Source organism: Vombatus ursinus, unplaced genomic scaffold (genome assembly GCF_900497805.2).
Source record: "Vombatus ursinus unplaced genomic scaffold, bare-nosed wombat genome assembly UNPS02010284.1, whole genome shotgun sequence".
NCBI classification, from domain to species: domain Eukaryota; kingdom Metazoa; phylum Chordata; class Mammalia; order Diprotodontia; family Vombatidae; genus Vombatus; species Vombatus ursinus.
In genome coordinates, this window is record NW_020950062.1 from 19,221,406 (window position 1) to 19,233,479 (window position 12,074).

General features: G+C 39.4%; 1 protein-coding gene across 1 annotated transcript; it reads left to right on the forward strand.

The window, feature by feature from the left end:
- The first annotated feature begins 8,399 nt into the window (after positions 1-8,399).
- LOC114037217 (mucin-16-like) lies at positions 8,400-11,376 on the forward strand. The gene is made up of 4 exons (XM_027854021.1): positions 8,400-8,439; positions 8,822-9,169; positions 10,538-10,710; positions 11,249-11,376. The coding sequence occupies exons 2-4, from the start codon at positions 9,114-9,116 to the stop codon at positions 11,374-11,376; spliced, it is 357 nt and encodes a 118-aa protein (XP_027709822.1). The 5' UTR covers positions 8,400-8,439; positions 8,822-9,113.
- The last annotated feature ends 698 nt before the right edge of the window (positions 11,377-12,074 follow it).

Consider the following 12,074-nt stretch of genomic DNA (forward strand, 5'->3'; position numbering starts at 1 on the left):
TTCCCTCATTAGATTGTAAGGTCCTAGAAGATAGAACTCTTTCTTTTTTCCTATTTGTACTCCCAGCACTTAGCACAGTGCCTGGCACATAGTAGGCACTTAATAAATGTTTATTAAGTTATTCAATTGAATTGATAAATGCTTTCTCTAGCTAGATAGATACAAAAGTAAAACAGAAATGTCCTCCAGGCGCTTGAAATCAACAAAGGCTTATTTGGTGTTTACTTGATGAAAGGTTCTATTCTAGCCTGCTAGGGATACATACAAAATGGAAAAAAAAAAAAAAAGAAAGCCTGTACACTTAAGAAGCCTAAAGCCTACTGCCTTGCTTCAAAGTTGGTGAAAAAGCTCTTCTTGAAGAATATTGTATCCTACCCTTAGCATGCTGTACCTCCAAAACCTCATGCAGTTTGGAAAGCAATAGGTCAAGGATCTGGAATCCAAAGGCCAGGGTTAGGATTTCAATTTCCTTAGAAGCAGAGTGACCCAATCCTTTTTCCATTCTCTTCTAGGGAGAGGGAAAGATAGGTCTGTCTCAATGAGAAATATACAAGGGAAATTGAAATTACATAAGTGTATCGAGAAAAAAGGGAGAGGGAGAGGAAGAAGGGGGGGGGAGAGAGAGAGCCTTTTCAAATCATCTCAAAAAATCTGTTTTCATTCAAATTTTATTGCTCTCATTTTGCAAACGATCTAACCAAAAAAGAGCAAAACCAATACTTCACATCATTGCATTTGACATTTACTATTTCTCTAGGTTAATATAGTTTAATTTCAGAAATTGGAACCCTAGGACTCAGCCAACAAAGGATGTTTGTTATTTCAGCAGCAAGATTTCAGTGTGAATTAGGAATTCTACTGAGTGATCCAAGAAGGAGCTTCTAATCAAAGATAAAAATGCAAAGAGTACAGGGCTTCCTAATTGAATGCATATCTAATTTACTGTTTTGACTTGCATGAGAGTGAGAACCTCATGAGTTACAGGTGATCTCTTAATAAGAAATTAAATTTGAGAATGATTCAAATCTGGGGCACTTAAATCACCTCATTAATATTGGTGCTTTGGAACTCCAATTCTGCCTCCTAGTTATATGACCCTCTTCATCCTTCAATCATTGCTATACCTCATTTCCAACCTTTTTTCTTCTTTTGTTTATTCTTTATATCATCTAACAAATTAATTTGAATATAGAATACTTCTGTAGAAAAATATTGACTGATTTTTCCCTCTTTCTTTGCATCTCCAGCACTTAGAACAGTGCTTGGTACACAATAGGTGATTAATAAATGCTGACAGACCTCATGCTGGCCTGAACGTGATGCGGTTTAGGGATTCAGGGGTGCTGGGACCCCAAAATCACAACACACAGGTCCTGCCTGAAAGAATTCGACCCAAGCCTTCTTTCAGCCAAAGACAAAGTTTATTAGAACATCCATCATATTGGGCAGACTCTTAAGGAGTCTGAACATGGGTAAGCAGTGGCTAGATTATAAGAATCTAAGCATCTTAACAGAGACAAGATGGACCTTATATACAGAAAGACTGTGGGGGAGTAGCCAAGTAGTCCATGAGGTAATAGAATTCCCAAGGGTGGGAAATGGAGGTTAGGTGGGACCAAGGGTGGGAAGTGGTCTGGGGGCCAGAGTTTTTCCTTTCTGGGGCTCAGATTCCAACCCCATCAGAAGGACCTGTATTTATATAATATTCCCAGGGATACTTAATTGTACCTTCTGGTTCTGTGATGTTATGTGTTGATTTTCTATTCATCAGTGAAGATTACAGTCTGTTCACATTTTCTTATACATTTCATTTCCTGTTTATGCTTTCCATAAATCATCTATAGACCATTTACCTAATATTCTGATGACCTTCCTATGTTAGTGTGTTATTATTTTTTTGTGATTACCAAGCAGGACTTAGATTGTCCATCTGTTGTCTCTCTTTGGTGCAACATGATCTGCCCACTTCCCTTTCTGATTATACAGGCTCTCAAAGAGGTCTTTCACAGCTCTTCTCAAATGTAAGTCATCAAAAGATAATTATTCTCCTCAGATTCTGTTGTTCATGTTTTGCAGCTATATGACATCACTGGGAGAAGACTGAAAATTTTAATCTGGGCAACATGAATTTCATGTGTACTTGTTTATTTGCTTGTTTGTTTGTTTTCCTCAGTAGATTACAAGGCTTATCTCTTCAGAGCAACTACAGATTTCATTGAGGAGGTACTATAATGTCCTGGGTGAGGCTCAATGTATTCAATGTAATGTCACCTGTAAAAAGGGACATCAATAGAACTACTATAAGAAATCCCTCTTCTGTTTGGACTTTGCCTAGGATATCTGACATGGATGGTGTCATGCCACAATATCATGTCACTATGGCCACTTACTTGATATCAACTTAGCAATCTACACAAGAAAAGTGGATGAAAAATACAATTGCCCAAATTATGATAAAAACCTTTGTGTGATCCAAAAGATAATTGAGAAATACATAGTAGGTTTAAGTAGGCTACAGCATATCACAATACTTACTCATGTGCAAGAAGTATTATAAAATATATGGAGAACATATATTACTAGACAAAGTGAGTTGTTCATTTTTTGAGAGAATGAAGTGATGAATGTGTAACTCAAATACTGAAAGTTAGCTATGAAATATTTAAAAACTTAGACCTGGGTCATAAGTGTATTGGGGAGAAAAAATTAAGACATTGATGGATTGCACTGTGTATTCATCTTCTTGAGAAAATCATGAAAAAATCATTTATATCCCTTGAAATATTGAAGTATCCTTCACGAAAGTAGTGAATACTTTTGACAAGCATGTATCATCATGACTTTTGCCTTTCTTGATGTTGATATTCGGAATAAAAAATACCTCTCTAGTTACATTTATTGTGAATTCTTATGTCTTAACATGTGCACAGGAAAGGTTTTGTTCAAGGGGAATGCACAAGGCTGTGACTTTTAATAATTAATGATAACCACAGAGAAGAAATAAGCAAAACATTGAAAATTAAGCTTAATTCTTTATTACTAATTAATTTTGTTTTTTATATTTAATTTAATATTTATTTTAAAATAAGTATTTAGTATTTTATTTAATAATTTTATTATTAATTAATTAAGCAAAAAGTGTCATATTTAACGATTTCATCATTAGTCCTTTCAGAGTTGATTGGCCATTAAATTGATCTGTGTTCCAATATCTTTTTTGTCTTGTCCTTTATATCATTGTGTATGTTGTTCTCTTGTTTCTACTTTCTTTATTCAGCATTAGATCATACAAGTCATTCCATAATTACCCGAATTCCTCATATTTACCATTTCGTATGGCACAATACTAGTTCATTTCAATCATATGGCAGAATTTGTTTGGTCATCCCCCAACTGATGGGCACACATATTGGTTCCAGTTTTTTGGATTAGACTTGTGATTTCATTAGCAACTTTTGGTGAGAAAACATCTCTAAATAATGCAGATCTTTATCTGTTCTGCAATTTGCACTGTGAGGGAGTTGTCTGGGAGTGCTTACTTGCCAATTACTTGCCAGGTTCTCATAGCCAGTATGTGTCAGATGGGGGACTGGAACCCTAGTCTTCCTGATTCTGAAGTTAGCTATACTTCACTATAACACACTGCCTCTCTCGTTGACTTTTTCTTACACAAAAAGTGTTGTTATGAGTATATATATACATATATATGTATATATATATATATATAAAACCTTTCTCTCTCTCTCTCTCTCTCTCTCTCTCTCTTTCTCTCTCTCTCTCACCAATATTTTCCTACTAATATGGCATGGCTGTGATACCACCCTAAAAACAAAAATTGCTAACAAAAACTACAAATAACTCAATGAGCAATATAAAGACACACAGTGAGCTTAAATATATAGTCAAATATTACTAACTATGGTTTGCTTGTGAGATATGGCATAAAAGATATTATCAAGGATATGTATGACCAGAAAAGGGAGTGGACTGGTTGTGTAGTAACAACTGGAACCAACAGATGAACATCTAAGCAATACATTGGTACTACCAAAGTATTAAAGGTATCAGATGCCAAAAGAAATAGAGAACCATAGAATTTCAGAGATAGTTACTGGATTACTTGGTCCAACCCTTTTACAGATGAGGAAAATCAAGTGCAGAGAAGTAAAATGAGAGGTCAAATAACTAGACTGAAAGAAGAGAGGATAAAAAGCTCTAGCATGTTAGGTTTATGGGAGCCCTGATGGAGGATTTATGGGAAACCAGACAACAATTACAGAAGATGAGAAGTGGAAGAGGGAAAAAAATGGAATTAAATTGAAGATAAAGAGAAAACAAGTCACTGAGTGAAGAACAATGTGACAAAAGATAAATGGGTTGAAGATCTTAAAATAATTGTGAATTGTCTATGCTTTTAGTCAATACTAGGAAACAAAAGATTTATCAATTTTATTTCTTCCCAATACATAAAAATATTTTAAAGTTAAAATTAATGTAATAAAAGTGATATTTGATATCAATAAGATTTTGATTCTTACTAAACCAAAATTAGAAAGTAACAGAGAAATCCTTTGAGAATTGTAGAGTCATAGGGTTTCAGTGCAGGAGGTAATTTTGGAAATTATGTTGTTTATCTTCATTTTGCAGGTGAAGAAATGTTGTCCCGGTGCTGGTAAATGTGTATATATGGTAAAGTTAGTCTCTAGGAACTGATTAATGCTAAATTACAATTCACAGCAGAGATCTGAATGGATATGAAAATAGGGTTTTAGCATTATTGACACCTATAGATATATTGAGTGCATTATTATTAGTATATTTCATATTAAAAGACTACTATAAGCCCAAGGCTTTAAGAAAGAAATTTTAAAAAGCAAAGTAAGTACTTTAAAACATGATCTATTTTGTTTCCAGATCTAAAAGGTGACTTGGATAGAAGTAAAATATGGAACTCCTGACATCTTGTGGTGCTTCTGTGTATTACTATGTGAACATTTTTGAAAATTGTTCAATGAATCCATGAATCCAAAATAATAATGATGATGATGATGATGATGATGATGAAGATGAGGATGAGGATTATGATGATAACAAAGGATTAAACATAAGGGGGTAAATTATTTTATAATGCATGAATGCATTGTTATTTAAGCCCTATGTGGACAAGAATGTTTTTGCTTTTCTGCATAGCCTTAGCATTTAGTATAGTCTACAGTACATAGTAAGCACTTAATAAATGTTTACCTATTGCGTGATTGATTGAAAATTGAAAATAACCTGATTTGCTGCAAATAACTCCTTAGCAGAAATACCATTAATCAGAGCTGCGCAGGTATACCGACACCTTAGTCATCTTGTACTTATTGGTCACAAGTAATAATATTTTTCACTCTAATTTCTTGTTCCTCACCTCTTGTCTAAACTTTACCAGCTTTCTGCAGTTGTCTCGGGTTCTTGTTTGTCCTTCATGAATGCCCTGCTATTATCTTACCCAACTCAAATGAAGGCACATTTTTTTGTTCCTGGTCTCAGGCTCAATTGTAATACTTGTCCCTAGATATAAAAGTTCCTAGTGCAGCTGTGCTTAAAGGGTAAGACAGAAGGAAAAAAAAAGCAAACCTAAGGAATTCAAAGGGAATTAAATCATTATATGACACCAGTGCTTCCAATGCCAAAGGTATATCTGGAAGGAGTGTACCTAAATACATTCACGCCTTGTCCCCCATGTCTCACCTGTCTCCATCCTGCCTCAGCCTTTCCTTTCTCACATAAGAGGCTAGAGATTGCATTGCTCATGCCCTGTTACAACAGTTAGCTCACTTTTAGCTTAGGGCTGAGGTAATGGCCCTCAGGTCCACATGGTCCTTTTTCTCTGCTATTTTATGGAGTTTATGTAAGGAAAAAGTCACTAATTACAATTAATTCTAATAGCTCTGACCTCCCACATCACCCTGTTAGGAAATTCCTCACATTCAGAGGATTGACTCTGAATGTTTAATTTTTAATTAATTCAAATTTTGTCTATTTCCCATTAACCCCTGGCTTCTTTATATTTGGGGCAAAATCAAGACACAGAAAACACTTAGGTAAAAGAATTAATCAGAGTGTCATAGTGCCTGTTACTGGACAGGCCGAGAGGGAAAGAGTTGACCTTTTGGAAGGTGCACTCAGTCCTTGAAGGGGTGAGTACAGTCAGTAGCTTTCAGTTAGAATTCTCTGTTCTGAGATCCCTCTTAGGGCCTCAATGGCCTACCTTGAGCTTTCGTTTCTCTGACATGTCTCATGTCTTCTTTCAGTTCCTTCTTTTGCCTGTTACTCCTGTGTTGCCATTTTTTTCCAGCTCAGCTCATTAAGCTCTGCACAAGGCTAATGATGCCATGTCCCTACTTTTTCTTGTCATCTCTCTCTTTCTCTCTCTATCTCTCTCTCTCTCTCTCTCTCTCCACTCTTCTCTCCCTCCCTTTTTCCTCTTCCCTCCACTTTCTCCCTCTTGCTCTTTCCCTTCTCTTTCCTTTTCTCCCCCTTCTCCCTCTCCCTCCTTTCTCCCCTCTTTTCCTCTCCCTCCCTCTCTCTTTCCATCCCTTCCCCTGTCCCACCTCCACCCCCTCTCTAACTTCTGATCTCAAGTCCCCCTGCCAGCTCAAAGATTAATTGCATTCAGGGCTGTGAGGGAATGCTTGTCCCCCTGAACTACAAGGTTCAGCATGCGACCCAGGTCTCAGCCCCCTATTATATGAGGAACAATAAGAAACTCTCAAGAATGAACTTCTGAAGACACAGAAGGTGAAACAGTTCCAATGAGGCAGAAAAATGGGAGTTGTTAGGAGAGATTGAAGTGGATGCGCAAGGAGCTAACCAACTAGCTTGGATTTAAAAAAAATTAGATATATGCAAAGTACTTGAGTATTAGACTATTTTCAGAAGAGGAGGTAACAGGAAGATTCTAAGAATAGCAGAGTCATGCAAAAATAGTGTCTGGAGGGCTAATACTTCTAGTGATCTGGAGGTTGAATGCAATGCCAAGCAAACAAAATGAGGGTTCTTTTAAAAGCTGTGCTGAGGAAAGAGAAGGATCATGGGATAGGCTTGCTAACTGGGGGTGGATGAGATGATGATGACTGACCACAGAAAGAGAAGGCAGAAGAGCTTGATTTTTTTTTGCTTGTTTTCTCTGTCAAAGTGGATGATTTTTGTACTAGAAATGACAGAACAAAAATGACTAACAGGAAATTTATTCCCAAGATAAGTAGTGAGATCAGATGAGAACACTTGGTTGCCTTGATGTTATTTCTTTCAGATATGAGATAGACTAGCTGACCCTTGAGTGCTCCTCCAACTCTAAATTCTGTGCTTCTCTGAATGGGGAAGGGAAAGGGAGGGAAGAAGCATTTGCTAAGCACCTACTGTGAACCAGGCATTGTGTGTCCCATTGTGTGTCTTACAAATAGTACCTCATTTGATCCTCACAACCACCCTGGGAGGTAGGTGCTGTTATTATCTCTACTTTCCTCCTTGAGGAAACAGGAACAGGCAGAGGTTAAATGACTTGCCCAGGGCAACATCGCTAGTAAATGTTTGAGGCTGGATTTGAACTCAGGTTTTCCTAACTCCCATGCCTGGCATTCAGTTATCTGTACCACTTAGCTACAAAGAAATATGGAAAGAACTTTATCAAAAAATGTAAAGTAAAAAAAAAAAAAACAAAATCAGAAAAACAAACTTTGCCCTGAATACATCAACAAAAAGAAGAAAGAGAGAGAGAATCAATGAACAAATAATCCTGATGGAACTCTTTAGAGGAAGTGATTGGAAAGCTGTATTATGTGTTGAAAGGACTTTGTTTAAAAGTCAATTATTGCCCTGTATTTCCATTAGTTGTATTGACTTGAGCTTCTAGAGGCAGCATGTTGTAGTGGGTTAGAGAGCAGGTCTCAAGAGTCAAGAAGACCTGAGTTCAGGTCCCCTCTCTGACACAGACCGGCTGTGTGACCCTGGGCAGATCATCTGATTTCTCCAGGTAATGGTCTGAGTCAATACGTTGCAGGGAAGATGCTAACCTGTATTAGTCAAGGAAGGTCTATGCCCTCTCTTGCCCCCAGCTCCTTAATAAAATGAAGGGTCTAGCAAAAAAATTTTTTAAGATAAATTATTATCCTTAATAAAGCCAAATTACTTTGTAGAACATTGATGGTTCCTTCTCACTGCAGCTAACTTTTGCATGCCTGTGTCAAGCCAGATAGGTCACAGTCATTACCAATGTGTCCTTTCTCAGGTCTGTGAGAAAAGGCACTACACTGAATTTCCTTTGTACATATTGGAAATTCCACACCGTCCCCATTCTGGAAAGAAAGAATATTTACTGTGAGCTGAGCAAGAAGACCCGTAAAATCACCAGGCTGGGGCCCTACACCCTGGACAAGAAGAGCCTTTACATCAATGGTGAGCAGCCAACCCTGCCCAGGACATGCAGTTCCTTGACCTCCATGCTTGGTCCCACTCCTCTTAGCCTCTCACCTGTCAAAGCAATTTTCTGTGCCTATGAGGATCCAGCTTTGCTTCCATGGCACCTGTCTTACTGAAAGTACCTTCCTATTATGTGTTTGGAGTCTGAGGGGAAGCAGAGGTCTCACAGAGGTAAGCCTAAGAACCCTACATGGGCAGATGGACTCCTGACCTGGGAACCACTTTGTGAAATCCTCTCTTAGCTGATGACCCATATTTTTCAGCTCTTTTGGCTTCAGATGCTCTCTCTCATGTTTCTCCTTAATCCTTTCTCAAAATCCTAGTCCCCTTCATCCATGGCTGTTCTCTCTCTCTGCAGGTTACAATGATCGAATAGCCCTCTCCTCCACCACAGGCTATGAGTATTCTTATCCTGGGGGCAAACAGAGAACACCACTTGTCCGTCCCAACCCTGTTCTCATAGCATCCTAGGAAAGAGAGGATGGACCAAGGATGTAAAAGAGAGAGGAAGGCACCACATCGCCCTCATTCTTGTAATTCAGTCTCCACCAGTTGACTCAGTGGCCAAGCCAAATGGAGTGCATTTTCCCTGTCTCTTACAGTCCATACCCCTCCTTGTCACATGGACAATTGGTCCACAATTTTCATTCATGATATTTCCCTTCAGGTTCAATATTCAGAACCAGCACTCCAGCTCCATCCACAGGTAAGGTCTGCTTCCATCTTTGATCCATTCTCTGGGAAAGTTGTGCTACATTTGGCCATAAGACTGAGAGACAGGAGATCTTAAGATCACAGATTTAGAGCTGGCAGGAAACTTCCGGGTCATCTAGTCTAACTCTTGCCCTCATTTTGCAGTTGACACTGATGCCCAGAGAGAAATGGAGGCCCAAAGTCACATAGGTAGAAAGCAGGACAGTTAGGGTGGGAACCCATGCCTTCTTTCTCCAAATCCAACATTCTTTCCACTGCATTGAGTTGCCAGAGGGATAGGTTTATGGCTAAAGGTTTCCTGAAGGACTCATTAGTGAATTCAGTCTGCTGAGTTTTCCTTGGAAGAAGGACTAGGATAGTTTCAGCTGGGTGTCCTTAATGATGATGGTGATGGTGAACATTATTATCATCTATCATTTAGATAGTACTTTAGGGTTCACAAAGCACTTTAGAGATATTAGCTCATTTGAATGAACACTTCTGAAGTTCAGGCATGGAGATGTCTCTCCTTCCTACATAGTAGCCTGTGTTGGTCATGATGTTGAGAGGTGGGAGAGGCTGAGCAAAGTTTGGAGGGTTCCCTCATGGATGCAATTAATAGGGACAGGACACGTAATTTTCCTCCTAAGGACAACACCACCTGGGCATCGCTGAATGTGCTGAATGACACACAGGCAGCATGTCAGACATCTCTCTCTCTCTTTTTTGTAGCCAGGGTCTTCAGCCTTGATACTTTTACCATAAATTTCACTGTCACCAATCTGAAATATGCAACAGGAATGAGCCACTTTGGCTCCAGCAAATTCAGTTCTGTGGAGAGTGCCCTGGAGTGCCTGGTGAGACATGACCCCCTTCCGTCCCCTCTGCCAAGCTGCTTTCCTCAGCCTTGGTATTGAGGCTTGATCTAGAAGGCCCACTCTCTCCTTTTACTTCCAGCTTGATTCTGTCTTTACAAAGACCAGCCTTGGCTCTCATTATACTGGATGCAAGCTGACCTTGCTGAGGTGAGATTCCTGGGAGTCAATGGCCTCATCAGGCATGGTACCGATTGGTGGTACCTTCAGAAAAGAGGTGTCTCCACCCTGCTATAACATAGGTCCTGGCAGATTTTCCAATTCCTCAATGAATTTATCCACATCCTCTTGCCACATAGTCTCAGGGAGGGGAATTTTTTGGCAGTTCCCTACAAATTCTCTAAAGTAGACCCGGTGAGACACAACACTGTTGCCTCATTTAACCATCATCCATTTCAGTGTTTGCCTCAGGCTTCTCAAGGGTGGCTGCCCCCTGACTTCAGGAGTTATCAGATTTTTCAGGTCCCATTTCAGGCTTCTGATGCCTTTTTTGCCTTCTTTCCCAGGCCTTTGAAGGAGGGAAAAGCAACCGGAGTTATTATTGCTTGTGCTCGTTGGATAGATCCTGCCAGCCCTGACCTAGATAGAGAAAAACTGTATTGGGAATTCAGCAGCCAGACCTGCTGGCTCACGAGACTGGGACCCTACATCTTAGATGAGGAAAGTCTCTATGTCAATGGTGAGTGCAGTGCTTTGCATATAGTAAGTGCCTGATACCTGCTTTTTAATCCATCTATCCATCCATCCATCCATCCATCCATCCATCCATCCATCCATCAATCCAATGGTAAGTAGCCCAGGTCTTCAAATGAACTTCTTTCTTTTAGTTCCTCATTTCAGGGGATTGGGACATGTGTCTCCAATTCACTATCTTTTTTTGAGATCCAGATTTCTTTCTCTTGCTTACTCAGTATCCAAGGATGCTACGACTCAGACTTCTTTCATGCTTTTTCTTGGGAAGTTATCTGTTCTCTGAGAATGTCTTAAGCCAGCACATAATTAGAGACTAAGGTATCAATGAGATCTTTGGAGAGGAGGAAATTTTTGTGCTGCCTGAAGTGTATAACCAATCCCTGACCTGGGTCTTCTTCCCTTTAATAACAGCACTAGCTCTGACACTTTTACTCCCCTACTTCCCGAACCTATGGACCCCAGATCTTCTCTCCTCAAGCTTTTGTCTTTCCTCACAAGGTGTCTCTCTCTCTTTCTCTCTCCAGGTTATAATCATCTAGCCTGCACCAAAATCCGTAAGTATTCAGTACTTCAATTTCCCCACACCTTTGGGGTCTCTATTGGGAAGGAAACAGCTAATTCACTCTACCCTTCATCCCCAACACTGAGTTGAGGGATGGATAGAGAGGAATAGAGAAGGAAGGATTGGGGTGGACATATTACTATCATGTTCAAACATTCTTGCTTCTGCCTCTAGCACCATGGTTCTCTCAGTTCCATAAGATTTAGTTCTGGGCCTCAGTTTTCCTTGGGCTGACCAAGCTTAGGATTGAGTTGACCCCAAAAAACTACAAATCAGTCATTGAGCTGAGTAGAGACATCTTCCTCAATGTTCTTCTGAAAACACTGCCATGGTGATGTGCTCTAGTGGGTTCCATTGAGAAAGCAGGAAAGAGCTTCCTAAACCTGGAGTCAGGAGATTTTGTTTCAAATCCTGATTCCAACATGCTTTGTGACCTGACCCTTCACAAATCACTTAAACTACCTCCTTAGATAATCATACACTTCCTGAATGATGGATTTTGTGTCACATTTTGTGGATGAATCATCAGTTTAGAGGATCAAGTCACTTAAACTCTCTAAGCCTCAGTTTCTTTCTTTGGGGGGGCAAGGCAAATCAGGGTTAAGTGACTTACCCAGAGTCACACAGCTAGTAAAGAGCCTCAGTTTCTTTACCTGTCAAATGGGAGTCCTAATGCTTGCTATGTCTACAGGTTGCTGTGAGGAGAAGGGGCATTGTAAATCTTAACTTGCTATAGAACTGGTAGTGGTGGTGGTGGTTGTCATGATTGTCATCATTCCTAATATTTC

Coding starts and splice junctions, on each gene's coding strand:
- LOC114037217 (XM_027854021.1), top strand. CDS start 9,114: ATGATATTTCCCTTCAGGTTCAATATTCAGAACCAGCACTCCAGCTCC. Junction 9,170..10,537: donor CACTCCAGCTCCATCCACAG/GTAAGGTCTGCT, acceptor CTTCTTTCCCAG/GCCTTTGAAGGAGGGAAAAG. Junction 10,711..11,248: donor GGAAAGTCTCTATGTCAATG/GTGAGTGCAGTG, acceptor TTCTCTCTCCAG/GTTATAATCATCTAGCCTGC.